This window comes from Chrysemys picta, chromosome 1, assembly GCF_011386835.1.
Source record: "Chrysemys picta bellii isolate R12L10 chromosome 1, ASM1138683v2, whole genome shotgun sequence".
Classification (NCBI taxonomy): Eukaryota; Metazoa; Chordata; order Testudines; family Emydidae; genus Chrysemys; species Chrysemys picta.
The window spans coordinates 128,612,609-128,634,193 of record NC_088791.1 but is presented as its reverse complement, the minus strand read 5'-3'; the positions used below and the strand labels follow the sequence as shown (position 1 = coordinate 128,634,193).

The 21,585-nt window shown below is 43.9% G+C and overlaps 1 protein-coding gene across 4 annotated transcripts in view; it reads right to left on the bottom strand.

Annotated features, from left to right (window-relative positions):
• The window catches only part of LOC101937470 (tetratricopeptide repeat protein 38), a 35,131-nt gene extending 17,124 nt beyond the window's left edge, over window positions 1–18,007 (bottom strand). Inside the window, exons 1-8 of one of the 4 annotated variants that reach the window (XM_065583993.1) lie at window positions 17,951–18,007; window positions 12,460–12,537; window positions 9,841–9,922; window positions 7,857–8,028; window positions 6,530–6,703; window positions 5,379–5,454; window positions 4,004–4,123; window positions 124–183 (exon numbers count right to left, since the gene is read on the bottom strand). In XM_065583993.1, coding sequence (XP_065440065.1) covers window positions 124–183; window positions 4,004–4,123; window positions 5,379–5,454; window positions 6,530–6,703; window positions 7,857–8,028; window positions 9,841–9,922; window positions 12,460–12,537; window positions 17,951–17,992 — 804 coding nt within the window. In that variant the 5' untranslated portion in view covers window positions 17,993–18,007. Of the gene's footprint in view, window positions 1–123; window positions 184–4,003; window positions 4,124–5,378; window positions 5,455–6,529; window positions 6,704–7,856; window positions 8,029–9,840; window positions 9,923–12,459; window positions 12,538–16,352; window positions 16,687–17,846 lie in introns of those variants that run through there. The other 3 variants (XM_065583985.1, XM_065583999.1, XM_042846413.2) reach the window with 3 other exon arrangements.
• Between the last annotated feature and the right edge of the window lie 3,578 nt (window positions 18,008–21,585).

Here is a 21,585-nt window from a genome sequence, read left to right as displayed (position 1 = left end):
TACATCCAAATATTAAGAAGGGAATAAAGCAGTCCATACCCTTTTGCTCAGGACTGCCTGCTAATATGAGACTATTCATCCACCTGGAGCATACAGCATATAGATGTCGAAGTGTGCTCCTACCTTTTCAATGAAATACAAAGCCCAGTGCCAGTAATTATGGCAAGCAAGCATGTCACAGTCCTGAGAAAAGAGAGAAAATATTTTACTTCCAATATAAACTCATATTCCAACTGATTTATATGGCACTCTTCTCCTGCAATAAATCAGAGGGCATAATAGATCAGTGGATATTGGAACCAAGGAGCATACACGATTGTTCCATTCTGAAAACTAACTATGGAACCCTCTTATTCAATACACTTGCTCCTTGTGGGTAGAGACACACAAATATGGAATCTCACAATACAAGTTCTACAGAGCCATTTTTCAGAGCAGAACTACATTTTGACTCAGACTCTACCTCATTCTGCAACATCTTTATTGGAAAACCTCCAAACTGACAGGACTAATTTCACACCTTTCTGTCCAGCCACAAGCTGACAGCATAAGGTCAAATAATCCTCTCCATCACACTGGCACAAACCCATTGGAAACAGCAGGCTTCCACCAGTGTAACAGCCAAGAATCTGCGTCAACAATACATCTATGACAACTCAAATAAGCACAAAAATCACAAAGACTCTAAACCCCCCTATTCCTGCACAGCAGGGTGGTTAAAATTCATCTTATCACAAGGAGGACAATGTGCTCATTTAAGAGGTGACCACTGCAATATAAACCTCTGAGAAGCACCCATGTTCTCAGGATGTCAGCATTTTATGATATTTACATAAGCCAGTAGTTTATCATCACTTGTTTAATATTAGGTTTCAGAGTAGCAGCCGTGTTAGTCTGTATCCGCAAAAAGAACAGGAGTACTTGTGGCACCTTAGAGACTAACAAATTTATTAGAGCATAAGCTTTCGTGGACTACAGCCCAAGTGGGCTCTAATAAATTTGGGCTGTAGTCCACGAAAGCTTATGCTCTAATAAATTTGTTAGTCTCTAAGGTGCCACAAGTACTCCTGTTCTTTTTGTTTAATATTAAGCTGCAAAAGGACTACTGAGTCAGGTGGTTAAGCGTCTGACATAAAAATGACATTACTAAATTCGGCCTATACAATAATCTGTCTCAAATGTCATGCAGGTAAGATTATTGGGTCCCCCTCCATGAATAAAACATAGCTGCTTAGTGCTGCCAATTATGAGTGTCATACACAATTAAACTGTAATTGCCCAAGGCAGTGCAGTCCTGTGGGCTGCTCTAATTCAGAGGAAGGAAAAAAAGGGCAAACTGCTTTATTTCATTAGTGGATCAGTTTGGGTGAAGAGAATAAAACAATAAAATACAGAGCCACGCAGCTCCTGAATGTATTGGTCAAAATAAAACTAACCAGCAAGAAAGTCCATGCAAAATCTACACCTCTCTTTCTGGGGAGGATAGAAGGTAAATTTTCAAAAGCACCTAAGTGATGTAGGCACCTAAGTCCTATTTCCAAAAGTGAACTAGCACTTAGGCCCCTAAGTCACTTAGGTGCTTCTGAAAATGTTCCTCAAATTGTCTATTGTTACATTTTTAGGGTGTTCTTGTTTGTTTGGGGTTTTTTGTTGTTGTTCTGTTAAAGTCGTTCTGCAAGGGGGAATTTAAAAAGCTCTTTCTAAAATGACATCCCTGAACTTTGAATGAGCACTCAGAAAGATTTCTGTTTATAGTTCCAATCGTGATATTCCTAATATTTCTAACTTCAAAAAACAACCCAAAAACATTTTAGACCGTTTTTGTACAATTCTGCTCCTTGTGTATAGTGGAACTCTCTAGTGCTTGGAGGGACAGTATGCAAAGTGTCTGCCTGTTTGTGTGTTAAGCGATTACACCTACCACATAGCCCCTTGAAGAGGGGCCTGAAGGTTCCCACTTTCGGAAGGAGTTCTGGGAAAGGGTGTGCTTAAGCTAGGGGGATACCTGGAGGTCAGTGGTGGTCTTGGGGGCATAAGTCAAGTGGCCTCTGGGGCTTCGTTTCCACAAAGAGGTAACGAACTGAGAGTTGGTGCTCAGGAAATGTGTCCAAAGAGGGGAAACACTGCTGCAGCCTATTGAGACCAAGGGAAGCTAAACAAAGAGGGGGAATTCAATGTCTGGACCTCTCCCACAGCAATCTGTTGAGTGTCCAAAAGGCGCACTGGACTAGACCTGTGCCAGATGAATACTGTATAAGAATCAAATAACAGTAAAAGGTACAAGGCCCTGCCATGCCAATCGTAGGAGTCCCCAACCGCCCCCTGTTCATTTCTTTACTGAACACCTCTTTTTAAGTCCTTTTCCAAGCCATTTATCTGGTCAGTGTATACCTTCCCTACGGAGTACCTGCACTGGACATCTGCCCTACATTTAAATAATGAGTTGCGACATATGGCCTACCGCCTGTCATGTCATGCATGAACAGAGCCCTTCCTGAACCCACTGCGGGGAAGGCAAAAAAAAACCCCAACTGCACCCAAGCCAATATGGTGGTAAGGGAAAAATTCCTTCTCAGCCCCTCTAAAAATGGGGCAGTTAGCGTAATGCCCACAGCAGGCACTGACCAAACCTGGTATTTTTCACCTAAAAGGGAGGGAGGGTGGGTCCTGCTTCAGCCTTGGTCTGTGTAAAAGGCTCGCGGCACCGTGCTGCCCCTTTTCAAACCCTGCATTCCCAGGGGATGGGTCAGTGACCACTCTGCCCCTTTTGCAGCAGTTTTCATCTATCCCCTCCCCCACCCCCAGTCATAAAGCACTATTCCCTTCACTCTCACTCGGCCTGCCAGCCAAACATCCCCCTGCTTAAAGCTGCAGGGCGGTCGTTGCTCAAGATCCAAATCACAAGTGGGATGTAAAATGTTTGACCTACCAACATTGGCCATGTCTCTTTAAGACTTAAAATGTCTAATCTTCTTGTGCTTATGAATTGTAAAACATTTTATATGTAAGATCAGACACTGGTTGAAGACCAGGATTTACCACAATATTTCTAGGTAAAATAAGATGAATTGAGGAGAGGATAGAAATGCTGAACCCACTGAAGTCAATGGCAAAAGAAATTCAGTTTATTTTAATTCTCTTCAAAAGTAAATTAAACTGAACCAAATTAAGACCACTTTGAGAGTGTCCATACAGGCATTTAATGCAGTTTAACTAATCCATTTTAAATTCACACCTTTAGTTAATGCAGATTAATTTTTCTGAGATCTCCATGCAGACAAACTCTCAGATTTACATTGGTGTGAAAGATGAGAATTTGTCCCCTTGTCTGCAATGTTTCATCTCAGGACAAATTCTGAATGGCTGAATTAGAAATCTTAGAATTCTACATCAAGTCTTTATAATGAAAAAGCAGTTCTCAGTTTTTGTTTTCTGGCAACATCTTACACAGGATTCTTACTCCTGGTTTTCTGTTAGGGCTAAATCAGAAGTGAGAATCCTTTGTGAATGGTGCCTTCAGGGAAGTAGAATTACAGGTAAATAATTTTCCATTCTCTTAGGCGTGCTGGAAATCTTGACTTCCATAGATGTCAATGGCAAAACTTGTATTGACTTCAATGAGGCCAGGAATTCATCTATTTCCTTTAAGTGTCTTTATCCGGGCCAAGAAAATAGAAATATCGAGGGAGGAGGGGTAGCTAATTTTTTTTTAATTGTGCATTACCAATCTCAGCCATAAGTACTGAGGCTAATTTTTTCATGATTAATACCAAGAGTGAATTTCTGAAACATGGAACTGTGGTTGTATTTTCTGCCTGTTTCCCAAGTGCCACGAAAAAATGTTCCACACTGAAGCAGCAGCTTCCTCTTCTTTGTGAAAGTATTCCTGTGCATTTTGTACTAGATCTGATGAAAAGCACATAAAGAGGAATCACTAGTATTTAGTGGAAGGAGGAAAAAACCCACAATCAGCCACATCAGAGGAACTGTTAAGGAAATTTACCTTCCAGTTGTTTTCAGTTTGCTGCATAAATGTCAACCCATTCTTCAGGTCTGCTTTCATTTCATTTATGTGTGCTATGGTATGGACAGACCATGCATCTGACTGGTTTATAGCTAAGGCCTGGTAGTGGGAAAAGAGAAAATAGCATGATGCATACTGGGTAGATTACAAATAACTGTACATACTATTGCGAGTATAGAAACTGAAGAATGTTTCTCATACATGATGGGTATTAAGTATATCTCTGCTTATAACTTCAATCATATCCTGGGAGACTGGTTTCAGCAGAAACGGGAAAAATGTTTACTGGAGTTCACTTGTTGGCATCTGCTTAACAATGATTAAGAATTACACAGTAGTTTTAGAGAATGAAGGCCTTAATCAAGACCACCAAATTACACTTCATCCTACAAACTCTCCTTACACTTCAGCCTCAGAAGAGTCACGTGGCCAGCACAAAGCCATCCCCACGCCATCCATATGGGGAGCATATGAGCTGATCACTTGCTTTAAAAGAAAATAATAATACAATTCCTTGCAGTTAACCACTTTTCCTATAACAAGAACAAAGGCTCCGCTAGCTTCTGAATATCAGATACATGTATCTTTACCATTCCAACAATTCCCACTCATCTGTAAAAATTTTCCCCAATTTCAATTATTGACAATTTAATATAAAATAAAAGATTTAATTTTTTTTATTACTTTCAGCAATCTGACATGTAAAAGCAGTTTTGCAAAAAATGAACCTTTGAAAATACACCAAGGTGTCAACTGAGTCTATTTGTGCTATACTTTACATAGGTTTCTCAAATTACAGGGACCCTTTGTCATATGGATATGTTGCCAGCTTTTCAGTCCCACTGCAAATAATGAGATCATCTTTATAAAGCGTGAATGAGATATATCCAATTTACCAAGGCATTATACAAGTTGCTCATCAGGTTAACCTACTGTACTGCTGATATTCTGTGACCTTCACCAAGATTTGATGGCAAGTGGACACAGGTCTCATATATGCTGTATTTCTCAATGACAAGTTTCCATTTTAGTCTCTCCAGCTTGCGCAGCAAGATTCTTTCTGATCTCCACTCTCATTCTTCCTCTCCCCCACCAATCTTGAATTAAAAAAGCCAGCAAAAACTGAAGAAAAAGGAGAAATCTCCTTTTCTGAGTTTTTAAAAGCTAACACCTATAATAGCAAAGTCATTATTATGAAGATGTAGCACAAGAATAGTTATGAATTTCAGTACAGTTGCTTACTTTTGTTTAGTTAATTTTAAATGGTCAGAAACCATCTCTCGCAAACAAACATTTGCATACTAAATAAGAATAATAATTTAAAACCTTTTAGTACCAATGATGTCCAGCTTACCTCACTGGCTAGCTTTTCAGCATGATCAAAAAGGTTAGTTTCCATCAGTCCAAAAGAGAAAATGCCTTTCACATAGCTAAACAACAAGAAAAACCCATTTAGCAGTAAGCAGATGAAGCTAATATTGCAAAACACATTAAAATAATTTAATACAAAATAACACTTACTACTAACAGTGTAATACCAAATAGTGGAAGAAGGAAAAAGAGCGCAGAATCTAATTGTTTTCTCCTACAAAAATTAGCATATGCAGGAAATGACCAACTTTCTCTTTCCCAGCAAACACTGAGAAGACACGTATTCATGTGTTGTGCCAACTATAAAATCACAGACCTTTGTAAGATATAGAGTACTATTGATTTTCTATTGGATAACAATTACAACTGTATCCCAGGACTGCATTTCCCTCTCAGCTCTGCTTCTCTCTTCTGAAGTCCTGCAATTTACCTGACCCCAGTGAAGTCAATGGAAGCCTCTTTAGCTTCTGACCTGCTACAGAACTAGTAGATGGCACCAAAGACATATCTAGGATTATACTAACAATTTACAGAAAACGTATAAATTTACTCTAACTAACCTAATTTAAGACTAACTCCCTAAAAAACAGTAACTAAATTAAGCTAGGAAACTAGTTAGCGAGCTGTGGATACAAGGAATCTGAAGAGGTTCATGTCCTTCTGTTGCTACGGTTGGAAGGAACTGAGGCAGCACAAAGCACCATGCATCTTTTTATATCCTCCCCCTCAGAATGTTCTGGAACACTGAGGGGAAGGAGAGGAAGGGCACATGAGTGGTTCTATCTGGAAATGCTATGAGAAGTTTCACCATCTAGGCTGTACCGCTGGCACATTCCATGAGTGGAAAAACATTGAGGACATTCAAAGAAACAGCTCAGTTAAAAACAATTGAACAGTAGGTCAGTAGGAAAGCAAGAAGAGATGTTAATTCTTATGTGCATATTTTTAAAGCCAGGTTGGTTATTTACAACTCCCTTATCTGTCCTCAGATAAGAGATTACAGGAACAATCAGGGTTTGTGTGCTGCCCCTACAGACACTGCTGGCCAGAGACATCTGAATTTATGCATACAAAGCACATGCACACCAGAAGTAGAGATCCACAGACATCATCCAAAGATCAACTCTTGCATACCTACTAAGTGGAATATTAGGTGTCCAGTGGGGATATACACGGGCAACAGAGTCTCGCATCTGTGTTTGATATCCCAGATAAAAATAAGTGTCATGGGCAAATTTTAGAGCTAGCATGTCAGTTGGATGGTCCAGCAGAATCTTATCCCATATGTCACAAGCTTTAGGAAGACGGCTAGAGAGAAAAACACATATTAATCATTGACAAGGCCAGCATGACCAAACTGCCTGAATCTAATATTATTTCTAAATTTATACTACTGTGGCAAGTGGGAAATCTACTGACAATTCCCTAGCTTGCAAGAATACTTCTGAATTCTTAGTATACATGATTGCACCATGAAGACAGTTGAACACTTTCTAGACAACCTGTATATGGTATTCTTTGTTTGTTACTAGTAATGCACTGCAACAGGGGGAGGGGAGGGAGTTCCTTTTAGGCCCTGATCCTGCATGTTGATCCATGTGGAAAGACCATTACCTCTGCAGAGAGCCTCACTAAAGTCAATGTGGCTCCACACAGGTATTGGGGTCCAGCCATGCAAACCAAACACCATGAGTCAGAACTTTAATGATCTCATTTCTTACCTTTGTTATCAAATATTTTTACTGCTAATATCTCCCATGTGGATAATAAACAAATAACAAAAGTTAATAGTGTTTGATATTGTCTAGAGAATACACAAGCTCAATATATTCCTGTAAACATTCAATTCCCCAAAGTCCTCACTTTTGTGGAGGGCTTCCAACACCTTGTATGTCGTCTCACCTTTTTAGAGGAAACAGAGTCTATAAATAGAATAATAAGACAAGACTGTTGAATTTTTGCTTCTATAGTCCAAGTCTATGGAAAGTTAGGCTCAACGTTTAGAATGGCCAAAGATTTAGCCTCTTGAGTGGTTTTAGTTTTAAGTCATTATTCCAATAGTCGAATTATTGGTAGGTTTTAAAATACAGAAGACTTTAAACTAATTACATGTAATATACTGGCATGATAGAAATATTTTTCATTGTGGTATTGTTGGCTAATTAGATGCAGATAGTTTGGGAGAGCTAAACTTAGGAACCAGTTTCTATGTGTCACTGTGACAGTAACCTGTGGTGAATCTCCAAGATAAAGGGAGGCAATATCTCTTGCCAGCTGTACTACTGAGTGGCACTGCTTTCTATTCTAGATTAAGCATTTAATCAATCATTTAAGTGGAATGAAAGATGCCAACATAACAGTAAAACTGTGAACAGAAAGGGCAACATGCAACCATGCTGTACATCGTCTGAATGATAAAACCAAGCCCTCTCCAGCCCTCCCCTAAAAACCATCCACTTACCCACTGGCAAACATGTCTAGTGCAGACACATGTAGCTTCTCCCTCTCAGTCAGTGGTTGCGATTCTGAGAGTGCCATCATCTTTTTCATCGCACCGTCCAGCTCTTTGTCTAACCTCACTGAACTCCCAGTGCCAATCAGAACCAAGCCATTGGCAATCACGTGTCCCATTGCTGAAGAAAGCAGCATGGAAAAACTTAGACACTATAGGTAATTTAGCAGGTGCAGAAGCTCTAGGCTAAACTATTGAGATAAGTTTAAATGAGAGCCACAGGTAGTAGATGGCAGTAGTGCTAGAGACTGGTTAGGATCCCACAGAAGGCCCAGGCAGCTAAGGAACAATCATACATTAAGGGCTTGTAGCACTTCAATGAAGACGTTACCTATGCCGATGGGAGGGGTTTTCCCATCAGCTTTGGTAATCCACCTCCACAAGAGGCGGTAGCGAGGTTGGTGGGAGAATTCTCCCGTCAACCTAGAGTCGTCTACACCGAGGATTAGGTAGATTTAACTGTGTTTGCTGGCAGTGTGGATTTTTCACAACCCTGGGTGATGTAGTTATACTGATCTAATTTTCTAGCACAGACCAGGTCTAAGTTACTAGCAGGAATCTAGAATTTTCCTTTTAAGCAAATCTTTTACTTTCAAATTCTTCTTTAACACCCCTAACCCCCCCACAAACAATCACCTTGTTATTAGGAGCAGTTAACCAATGCTGCCTCTGTCCCCTCCTTAAGCAGAGCTTGTGATCCTAATTTCTCACTGTACTCTATAATGACCCGTGTACAACAGGATGGAATAAAGATCACAGAAACTATTTTAGGACAGGCCAGAGGCAACAACAGAGGAGAATTAACAGTCTGCCCAACACCAGAATAGCAGGGGTGGAGTACACCCTACCTAAGTGCAAGGCACTTCTAAGAGTTACTTTACAATGAAAAGAGGAAAAGCAGATGTGCAAAAGGATTAAGAGAGGTGGAGTAAGAAGATGGGCAAAAGGTGGCTCAGGACTTGTGGACCATAAAGCTACTTTCATTGGCTGTGATGTATAACACACATGGTGCCTTTACATTACAGCTGGAATAGTGCTTCCCAGCTCAGGTAGATAGACACACACTAGTTCTGTGTGAGCTAGTGCCCTAAAAATAGCAGTGTAGCTGGGGGTAGCACAGGCAGTGGCTCGGGCTAGCCATCTGAATACAAACCTATCTGTGGGTACATACCTGGGCAGCTAGCCTGAGCCGCCACTCGTGCTACACCCAGCTACACTGCTATTTTTAGCATGGTAAGTTGAGCAGAGCTAGTAGTACATGCCTCTCCACTCAAACTGGGAAGCATACTCCCCACTGCAGCATACACATGCCCACAGAGAAGCACATTCCTTTGGGGCTGCATAGGCCCAACTATCTCTCCACAGAGTAGGGCTGTCTCGATACAGGAATTTTCCCCCTCAGCATTCCTTTCTGGGGACAAGTCTTTAAAATTTGGCAAAGGCAAACACCTGCAGAATTAAAGTTGCTATTTTGCTACTGGCAGGCACTCTACCTCTAGTACATTCCCTGCCTTGTTATTTCTGCGCAGATGTAATGTTCACACACACTGCCCAACAGTGAAGCCATATTTGTTTTGTATATGTACAAAGATGTCAAAAAAATCTCGATACAGTGCAGGAAGGTGTAAAATAAACAATGATAGCTTTAAATGAAGTGTGCTGTAATACTGAATGTATTCTGTTTAATTAGCTAAAATAAAATGAATGCCTGCAAGTCTCAACCCTCATCTTCAGCATCAGAAGATAGTGAGCACCAGAAGATATCCCTTCATCAGTGCCTTCAATCTGAGATTCACCACTTTCCTCTCCATATGCTTTTCCCCTGGCATTAATTTTCCTTTCATTAACCCAGTCCTTCAGTTGTGTGTATGAAATAAGTTAACCATATACAACTACTGTACTGCATATCCAGCAATTAAAAAGTTATACTTACTAAAAGTTGGATCTGCTGCATGTAACTTGGAGAGAGATCCTTCAATGCCCCCTAGACTCTTATCATTGGTCCATGTAGCATACTGTAAAATAGAGTGTGAAACTGACTTGCAACCAAATGAAATTTCCCTCCCACCCCCCATGGTCCCAGCTGAGTGAAATTCAAAAGTAAACAAGATCAATGGTAAAAAGTGAGACTTTAATTTTTTTCAGAAGTAATCATCTCTGGCCTGGTCTAAACTACAAAGTTAGGTTGTAAGCTATCTTGTGTTGACCTATTTGTGCATGTGTCTATACTCAAATTTGTCTCCAGCCAACATAAGCAGGGTGCTTATCCCTGTTACAGCGGCCCAGTGACACCACCTCCTGAACAGTATTGTGCCATGATCAACCTACTGAGGCTGATGCAGTGCAAATGTGGACACTGTGTGACTTACATCAACCTTAACAATCCTCAGCAGCTGTCCCATAATGTCCGACAATGACAGCTCTGGTCACAATGGTGAACACCACTGATCAGGAGTCACAGAGACTGGAAGCCACCCACTTCCCCTTTAAAACCTCCATGTATTCTTGAAATGCCTTTTCCTGATTGCCCAGCTGGTGAGTACATCTAGCATATCTCCCTTGTTGCATGCATGGATCTCTTGGGCCTGAGGGAAGAGCAGGCTGTGCGGGCACAACTATGGACCTATCGTAGAAACATGGACATCTATGAAGAGATTGCACAGGGGAGGAAAGTGAAGAGGTATGACAAGGATCAGCAGCACTGCTGTGTGAAAGTGAAGGAACTGTGGCAGGTGTCTGACAAGACCCAGGAGGCCAACATTCTATCTGGTGCTGAGCCGCAGACCTGGCACTTTTTCAATAAGCTGCATGCCATACTTGGTGGCCACCCTACCAGCACCCAGTAGACCACTGTGGATACTTCTGAGAACCCTGAGACACAGACCCCTGCCATGAACAGCAAGGAGGGGGAGGAGGAGAAGGGGGTCCAATTATGCCATGACCTAGGATCTTTTTGAGACTCCACCATAGTCAAGCGCAACAAAGAGTCCTGTGGCACCTTATAGACTGACAGAAGTATCGGAGCATAAGCTTTCGTGGGTGAATACCCACTTCGTCAGACGCCAGGTAAAGCACGGTCCACCACACCATATTACTGTGGTTGACCATTAAAGAGCTCTTTCAAGGCCTTCCTCAGCTGCATAGCTCTGAACTGAGCTGTTCTAATGGCCCTTGTTTCTGGCTGTTCACACGAGCAGACAGCCACTACACCTCCATCCTGGCTGCAACATTTCCCCCTTTGCCTTGCACATATTATGTAGCCACAATAGGCAGCTATAATCTTTGGGATATTTTTCTCACTGAAATCTAATCTTCTGAATAACCCCACCATTGTCCCTTATATCTACCTGAAGCATCTTCAACTGTCATTCTGAACTTGCTGAACTGGTAGCTGAATCTTTCCTTGGTGCTATCAAGGTGTTGAGAGAGTGGCTTCATGAGCCAGGGGAGCAAAGATTAGGGCTGGGTCCCTCAAGATCACTACTGGGATTTCAACATCGCCAACCGTAATCCGCTGATCGGGAAAGAAAGTCCCTTCTTGCACCTTTCTAAACAGTCCTATGTTCTTAAAGATACCAGCATCACATACCTTCCCGAACCAGCCCACATTGATCTCAGCAAAGCATCCCCAGTGATCCACCAATTGCACAACCATAGAAAAGTAGCCCTTTCTATTGATGTAGTCTGTGGCAAGGTGGGTTGGTGCCAAAATAGGCAGATGCTCCATGAATGCCACCAACAACCTTGAATTGTTTTTCACTATATATCTCAGCAGTCTGTCCTCAAAGAAACTGTCATACCCCTTCCTGTTACGGTTCTTCCTGCAGCTCTGCAATTACTGGAGGATTGTTTGTCCTGTGGCTGCAGTGTTCATAACAATAGTGCAGAGCTCTGGGGGTCTCCATGCTTCTGTCGGAGACAGCAGATACCAAAAAGTGCCACATGGGTTTCTGAGATTTTAAAAATGGTGTGAAAATGATAGGCTATGGATAACATTATGGGATGGAGAAATTTGCATGATGGGAACTTGACCCCTTGTTCCCAGTCACCCCTGCATGACTTGTTTCTACCCCACCATGCATTGCGAAAATTTCCCAAAAGACACTGCGCTGGACAGTAGCTGGTTGCACATTGGGATACCATACCACACTGTGCATCGATACAAGGTGAGTATGCGCAGTACCAACGCAAGTAGCCAAATATGCATGCACATGAGCAATATGCTAACTATGGTGGCTTTCTGGAAACGTAACTTGCATCGACCAAGTTTGTAGGGTAGACAGGGCCTAAGATGTCATCAGTAATACATAAGAGAATCTGTTTCTTTAAAATAGGATTTTTTTTTTAACCAGACTCTCCTTTTGATTCATAAAGAGGATAAGCAAATTAAAAATTAGCTGCAATAAACACTATTTTTATACTTGACAATCCCTTCAAATCACATTTTGTTAAAACCCGGCCATACCCAGTGGCGGATTAGCCACTGGGCCGACGGGGCCCATGTCCAAGGGCCCTGGCCAACTGGGGGCCCCCAGAAAAAATCAGCCCCTACCTGAGTCAGTGTGGCGTCAAACATTTTGCAGGCCTCATTACTAGTGGTGGATAGGGCAAGTCCAGCATCCTGCCAGGCCTACATAAAAAACAAAAAGTGAGATTGTTTATAAATACACTGATTTTCCAGCTGTCATGTTAGCTGAGCTCTAAGAACCAGAACAGTAGATTTCTGGCAAGTGTTTCATCTACCTAAAAAATTTACAGGAAATTTTGAGACGCATGTAAATCTTTTACTCCACTAAAATTATGTTTGAGGAATCCTCTTAATGGGGATAGAGAGGCTGGAATGGTAGTGGTGGAAAAAAGACAAAGGAAATTGCACAATACTGTGTATTTGCCAAGGACCCAGATATGCTATAGTTCTTTTAATTTTAGTACCATTCTCTCTATAAACCGCAGTAGTATGCTAGTCCCATCACTTCAGATATACCCCTTTCAAAACGGATATGTGGTAAAACAAAATTCTTGCTTTGCTACTTGTCAAAATCAACAACCGCAATGACATCTGGGGCCAAATTATTTGCTAGTTTAAGTCCACTGATATCAACTGAGTTACACCAGCAGAGAATTTGACCTAAGGATTAATTTATAAGAGCTAGTAGGGACATTTGATAAGGCTAAAATACCACACACAAACGAAGAAAGAATTAGGCCGTGCACAGTTTTGCAAACAGATTATATAACAGCCTCATTATATAAACTGCATGGTAAACATCTCATTGTGATAACTGAAGTTTTAGATCCACCATGGCAATTTATTACTAGGAAGACTGAAAGAACATCTCTTATTGTCTGGATGAGGTGATGTATGCTTTACACAATGGTGTGTTTGGCTGTGCAAACTGCTTCCTGACTGTCCTTAAGAATATTCCTAAAAGAATCCCAATAATCAGATGAAAAATCCAATGATCATTCCAAAAATCCCTCATCTGCCATCAGACTACCTGCGCAACCTTAATTCTGCTTCCTTGTTCATATGCATACTTTCATCACATACTATTTCTTTTCCACAGGATGCATGCGCAAGGGAGTAGAATTAAGGTTGCATAGGAAACCTTAAATATGCCAAATGATTGATTTTGCAACCTAAACATCTAACTTAGTTTTTTGTATGTAATCTATATACACTGACCACTTCCCACTCTCCGTTTCTAGAATGATCTCACTAATGCCTTTAAAACTGTAAGCTCCTCAGGGCAAAGATTCATGTCTTACACATTTTATCCACTGTATAATGCTAGGCAAACTTAAAGAGCTATACAAATAACAGGAGTCAAAACCAATTTTTCTTCCATGACATAGAATTTACAAAAAATACAGATGGAAAGACCTGGAGCCATTTAATCCATTTTTCTATGAATGAACCATATTTTGCAATTGTTTGTCTAGTTTCATTTTACAGCTTAAACTATTTTCTGATTTCAGCTGTGAAACTCAAGGGTGAAAATCTGAAGCAAAGTAGCAGTAACATCTATTTTTATTAGCATTCTCAGGATTTCCTCATCATGACTGGATTAAAGGATCACATGCAAGTACTTAAGTACTTGAGTGTTCAAACTACAAGTCTAAAAAAGCTATATTGGAATGTAAATGTATATCTTTTAGTTTAGTGTTTGTATTATGTCTATGGCAAAAAGGAGCAGGAAAGCAATTAGGCTGTATATTACAGTATACAGACACTAACCCAACTTTGAAAAGGGAGCAGATCAAAGCACACCAAGGAAATGGTATTGCGCGGCAGTGACAGACATAGTACACAACAGGTAGGGTAGATTGACACCTCAGCGTGTCACAAAAATCAAGGTTCACATAGACAAGCCCTTAGGCTTTCCCTGCACTAGCTTCATTTCAGAAAAATATTCCACTGTTGCTAATGCTAATACACCTCCATTAGCGGTAGCAAGCATGAGAACGCTAGTTTAGAAAAGGTGCCCCCAGCAGCCAGCATTATAACCACTGAGTGTTACATAGTGTCTGCCCTAGTGTTCCCAACATTGCTAACACTGGGAGACCTGCATCAGTGTTAGCAATGACAGGAAACTTTCCAGGGAGCAGGCTAGTTTAGACAGAACCTATGGGGAGAAGCCGGGTACCAAGTGTTGCTAGCCACAAACTTTGTTGGGAGCTGGAGTGAAAGGGGGGGAGAGGGGAATGCAGGCAGGATCTGGGCAAATGAATCCTCTGCTTTCTCTCCCTTTCCTATGTGCTTCAAAAGGCCTCCAAAATGACAGAGAAGCCCCTGCCTCCAGGGTTCCCAGGGTTCATTAATACATGACAGCAGCAGCATGACACCTTTTTCTTCCCTTCCCCTTTATATTGGCCCACTTGGGGCTATAACTGACTCTGAAGCTCACTTTTTTTAAACAAAGCCATGACTGAGGATATAGCAATACTTTAAGCCAGAGTCAGCATAAAGACAGGTGTCAGAGTAGCAGCCGTGTTAGTCTGTATCCGCATATATGCATCCGAAGAAGTGGGCTGTAGTCCACGAAAGCTTATGCTCTAATAAATTTGTTAGTCTCTAAGGTGCCACAAGTACTCCTGTTCTTTCAGTCAGCATAAAAGTTGCAGGGCCCTAAAAGCAGCATAAAGATATTGGGACCTACACCACAATCAAGCATCTCAGAAAGTAACGAATTTGGAGGGACAAAGCATGCGAAAGAAACTCAGCAAGGCCCCGATTCAAGGGTAGCAAATATAATAGAGAAAAACTTGATGAGGCTGTGCCTGTAGTGGAGACAGCGGAAATCATGCTGGAGGCTTCTGATCCCCTTTGTATTTCCTGAAAGGGGTCTCCCTAACAGAATTTTTTTCAAGCTTCAAAAAAGGTTTAATTTGTCCTATCGTAACTGATTATAGGATTACTGTTTACTTTGAATTACACAAGCGGCAGCTTTATCTAGAGGCCAGACTCTCAGATTCTAATGGAACAACTGGATACTTTTCATAAATGTTAAATACTTGCTTGAACAAACTACAACTTTGTGAAACTTGCATTTGGAAGAATAATGTGAAATCTGAGACATGCAATGAAAGAATAGCAAAATAAACAAAAATGTGAACACTATTGGTAATTAGCATTTGCACCTAGCCCTTTGAACCTTCAGAATCAGAGCTGGTTAAAAATGAAATAAATGTCCACTGGCTTTTAAGAAACAGAGACTGATTAGTACTGAAGGAATGTGACATGTGCAATTAAGTGTTTATAGAAACATAGGAGAGAAATATGGGGAGTTTCTGTTCCTTTATGTAGAAGAGTGCCCTGACATGTTCACTTTGCCTAACAGCACCAAGGGACTCCTTTGTTAACCCTGAGCAGTGCAGTTTCAGCCAATAATGTTTTCTGAGATCACATCAGAGTAATAGTTTTGCACTGTATGCTGCATGTTGAACTCTCCTCTCCAACCCCCGAGGTTGTGCCCGATGACCAACATTTCTCCCCCACAAGTTCAGCTCCACACATTTCCCACCCAAGATCTCAAAACATTTCATTCACACACACAAGTCAGAATTACACTCTCCCTGCGAGACAGATCTCACTTTCAGACGGGGAGCTTGAAGCACATGGAAGCGCTTGCATGACACAGAGCTGGGGAAGGGACTCAGGAGTCCTGACCCTTAGCCCCGAGTCACCACCACCCCCGGTTTGCACCAGGCAAACATGGGCGCGGGGCAGTGGTGACAGTCTGTGTGTACTGGGCGGGGGGGCTGTCACACCAGCACGGGAGGGCTTCTAACGGGGGCTGGGGAGGGCGAAGCTCTGCAGGGAGCCGGGCTGAGCGATGCTTCGCCAACTGGAAGAAAGAGCGCCCCCCCCACCCACAACCACAACCACAACCACATAGCCGCACCCTGCAGAGCCCTCAGCCCATCGCACCGCTTCCGCCTCACCTTGCAGTCTCTCAGCGGCAGCATGTTCCCGGCCCTTTCTCTGCCCCTCGGGCTGCGGGGTCGGGCCAGTCTCCTCGCCCCCAGCAGGGAGACGCCTCCCCGGGCGGGGCCGGGCCGGGCACGGGCGGCTCCGCTGAGCGGGCAGCGGCCCTGGGGACGCCGGGGGTCAGAGCGCCGCGCCGCGCCCCCAGCCGGCTGTGGGAGAGCCCGGGCGGGGTTGGGGGCTGCCCCCGGGTTCCCCGCACCCCACTCGGGGGTCTGGCCTAGCAACGATCCCTGCGCCTGCCCCTGCTGCCCGGACAGCGCCTGCGGGGAGCCCGATGGGATGAGCCCCGCCAGCCGGGCCAAGACGAGACCCTGTCAGCAACCAGGCGGCCCGGCCCCGGCCTTTAGCCCCAGATCAGGGAAGGGAGGAATTTGGGCGCCACGTAAAATGCACGCAGGGGGCTGCAGGTGCTGGCTGGGGCTGCCCCGGGGCCTGCAGTGGGGGGAGGCGGGGTGTTTCCGGACTCCTTGGCTGTAGTAATTGGGAGGCCCCAGCTGTGTCTGGGTCAGGGATCTCGACGCTGGCAGCCACTGCTGCAGTGTACTTTGACAAGCTGTGCTCACATCTTGTTATTCCTTTGGGGATATTTTCCCATGTAACTTTGCACGCAACAGCGCAGGGCCAGCTCAGAGTAGACGACCACCTTAATGGCCTGCGTTTGCTGGAACCAGTGGCTCAAGTGCACCAAGGACAGGAGTTTTATGCTGGCTATTGGAGTACAGGGTGGCTGCAATTTGAATTGCTACTGGGCGGGGGAGGGGGACTCGAACATTTTGTAGCTTCTGCAAACTGACTTTATGCCACAAATTAGGAGGCCCCTGTATGCCGACTTCTCTTCACAGCAGCTCCCCGAGTGCCCCCTCCCATTACCCTCTATTTGAGGAGCTCTTTGCAACTCCCTCCAACCCAAGTCCCCCCCTCTTTCCAGGGCCGGCTCTAACTTTTTTGCCACCCCAAGCAGCAAAAAAAAGCGCTGCCCCGCCGTAACACTCCCCCCACCCAGCGCCGCCCCACCCTGCCGAAACACCCCCCCACCGAGCGCCGCACCGCTGAACCCCCCCACCGAGCGCCACGCTGCCAAACACCCCCCACCGAGCTGCCGAACCCCCCTGCGCGGAGCACTGCCGAACACCCCCCGCCAAGCTCTGCGCCGCCGAACACTCCCGCCCCCCGCAGCGCTGCCGAACATCCCCGCCCCCCATGGAGCGCCGCACTGCTGAAGCCCCCCTGCCCCCGCACGAAGCGCTGTCGAAACCCCCGCGGAGCGCCGCACTGCCGAACCTTTCCACCCCCTACGGAGCGCCGCGCTGCCGAAACCCCTGCCGAACACCCCCCGCCGAGCGCCGCGCTGCTGAACCCTTCCCCACGGAGCGCTGCGCCGCCGAATACCCCCCGCCGAGTGCTGCGCCGCGCTGCCCCCCGCAACCCCAAGATTGGCCGCCCCTTACCAGGTGCCGCCCCAAGCACGTGCTTGGTTGGCTGGTGCCTGGAGCTGGCCCTGCCTCTCTCCTGCCACACCTCAGTCCCCACATGCCAGTGGCTCTGCACATACCTTCATTCCCACTTCCTCCCATTCTCTGCTTTCTGTAGGCATGCTCAGAGGCAGCCCTCATGTAGAGATATGTTTATGAAAGATTGTAATTTGGAGACGCTTCCTCGTGGACTGTGTTGTGAGTATGAGAATTTGGAGGCAGGAGCTGGGAACACCACATGGCTGTGTGCAGCATTTCACCAGAGACGCTCCTCAGTTTGTTTTATTAAAGTTTTATTCCTTTCTCATTTACTGGTTTGTTATTTAATGAACTTCAAGATCGTTACATGGTGTTAGAAGTGCTGAATGAGAAGGAAACAGCAGTCATTTTGAAGTTAACTCCTGTGTTTGCAACTGAAAGCAAAGACAAAGCGAGGCACCAGAGAAACACATGGACTATCAGGCACAGAGGCTTTTGCATATATGTGGTAGGCACAATAGTAACTTGACTAATTTAAGAGGGGAAAAAAGCCAAAAATGGATATGTTGCAACGTAAGTTCCCTGTAAGCTGTGCGGCCGCACAGCAGGCTATCAAGGGCTGCGCAGGCAGGGAGAGGAGCCCCTCCACCAGCCCAGCCCTGCCGGAAATGCCGCGGCCCAGGAGAGGTGCCTCTCCCCCAGCCATGCCGGAGCTGCCACAGCTTCGGTGAGGTGCCTTTCACCTGGCCCTGAGCTCCAGTGAGAGAGGGCTGGGGGGAGTCCTCTCTCCCCTTTGCAGCCCCAGGGCAGCCTGCACCCCAAACGCCTCATCCCAGGGTCCGCACCCCCCTGCACCTCAATCCTCTGCCCCAGCCCTGAGCCCCCCCCCACACTCCGAACTCCTTGGCCCCACCCCCACCACACATCACCTCCATATTGGTGTACATAACAAAATTCATTCCTCACATGGATGTAAAAAAATAGAGGGAACACTGGTTGCAACCTCCATCCAGTCTGCAATTGTCAGGCAATGTTGCAGAGAACTGGAAAAAATTCAGAGATTTTAATTGTATTTAGTAGCCATAGGGGCAGAGAAGAAAAATGATATAGTAAAATCAATCTTTTTGCATGTTGTTAGGGAGGAAGCATTGGATATTTATAACAATTTTTAAGTTTGAAGGTGAAAGCATGAAGTAAAATACTGACTAAATTTGAGGGACATTGCATGCTGAAAAAGGAATGAAACCTTTGAGAGAGAGAATTTTTTTACATGCATGCAAAAAACTGAAAACACCATAGAGCAATAATTAATCACAGAATTAAGAAAACTCAGTAAAATCTGTGATTTTGGTGAGCTGACAGAGTCTCTGGTCAGAGATAGAATCATTTGTGGCATTAAATGTGTTAAGAGACAGACTGCTCCATGAAGGATACTTAACTTTAGAAAAAGCTCTCCAAATATGCAGGGCAGAAGAAACTGTGAAAGCACAAGCCAAAGAGCTGAATTCACTAGAAGGGGTTATCCATGTATTAAGTACAAAAGAATATAGCAGAATAGGTCAAATCAAAGAATTGAACCACTCTCTATGAAAACCACTGCTAAGGGGAAGACTGGGTACAGATGGCCATGTGGAAGGTGTGGATCACAACATCGCCCTGAACTGTGTTGCCTATGGGAAACTCTGTCATAAATGTGGGGGAAATAATCATTTTTCAAAATGCTGCAGATCCCAAATGTAGAAAAGTCAAGTACATTCAGTTAAAGACAATCTGCTTGAGGAGTTTTTCATAGTGTACTGGGATCCACCAAGCCTGATGAGAGGGACTGGATACTGCCTATGACATTGAATGGAACAATTCTTCTACTGAAACTGGACACAGAAGCTCAGGTTAATATTCCGTCAGAACAAGATTATAAGACACTGAAAATAAGACCAACACTGGGACCAACAACAAAAACAAAAAAGTAACTGGTTATTGTGGGATAAATATACCAATGAAAGGGAGATGCACTGCTAGCATCAACCAGAAAAATACCATTTGCAGGCTTCCTTTCATTGTAGGGTCAAAGGAGGTGACACCAATTTAGGCCTGGCTTTGTGTGAAAAATTTAGTCTGGTAACATGGGTGCTCTCACAAGAAGATCATATTGAACCTGGCTAGGAGGCACTCTTTTGGGAATATCAAAAGACTGGTTTCAAGGGTTGGGTTGCTTGCAGGGTGAACATACAATCCAGCTAAACAAGCAGGTCTTTCCAGTTATCCATCCATGTAAAAACGTGCCATTTGCACCATGATAAATTCAAGGCTGAGCTTGCAAGGATGGAGGCACTGCAAGTAATACAAAAAATTGAGGGGCCAACAGAATGAGTGAGCTCCCTAATCATCATGAAGAAAAGTAATGGCCAGCTACAGATATGCTTAGATCCCAGAGATCTCAACAAGGCTATAAAAAGAGAACATTTTAAACTACCAAGCAGACAAGAGATTATGGCTCAATTCGCAAATGTTCAATATTTCTGTAAATTTGATGCATCGTCAGGGTTTTGGCCACTAAAATTAACTGAAGACAGCTCAAACTATGCAAATTTAATACCCATTTGGAAGATACTGATTTTTATGCTTACCCTTCAGCATAGCTTCAGCACCATATTAATGGTGTTGACACTTCAATGGATGGCATCATCATCTGTGGCTCAACAAAAGAGGAGCATGATTGTAGATTTAGGAAGTCCTGGATGCAACCAGAGCAGCAGCTTTGAGAAAACTCCTAGAGAATAAAAATGAATGGTATTGGGGTGCCGAACAGGAGGAATCATGGGAAAATTTAAAACAACTGATACAAGAGCCAGTGTTGAAGTTCTATGCACCAGGAAGGCCTATTAAAATTTCAGCAGATACTTCAGTCTGGATTAGATGCAGTGATTTTACAGAAGCATGAGGATTGTTGGCAACCAGTGGCATATCCATCCAAACCACTGATTGAGGCAGAAACCAGATACACACAGATTGAGAAGGAGCAACTGAGACACACTTTAAATAGAATATCCAGTAACCCAACACTTAAGGCCTTTTCCACAAAGCTGGGAATCCTGGGTTCAAGTCCCTGCTCTAAATCAGGCAGAATGGGGATTAGAACGTGGGTCTCCCATGGCCTGTACAAATGCTCAAGGGAACTGCCCCCTCCTCTTTGTTGGTTATTTATTTATTTTGCAAGAAGGACTGACCTGGCTTAGGTGCCTACTGCCAGGAAGGGGTTCACAGCTGTGAATACCAAGCTGAGCAAGCTGCCTCCCTCTGACTGAGACTAATCCCTTTTGTGGGGCAGGGTTTAGTCCATGCTGCTCAGCATGCTAGTTTCTGTGAATCCCTCTTTTGAGGCACCCTGGATGGGGAACTAACTTGGAGCTGTGAATTCATTTGGACAGCAGCACCTAAGTGTTGCAACATCTAAATCTCCCTTGTGCATCTAGTCCTTAATTCTGTATTCTTCTGTGACAGATAAAGGTAGTACCATGCAGTTTGCTCTATGTATGTAACCTTGGTAACAGTCAGAAAATGATCACATCACTGTCTGCGTTGCACAGATATTAGAGTTGACACTTTTTATAAAAGGGGGTAGAGTTTGGCCCTATGTCCTTGGACAGGCGCAAGCCTAGGACCCAGTGACTGACAACCATCCAAGTTTGCTGATGACACTAAACTGGGAGGAGTGGTAGATACGCTGGAGGGTAGG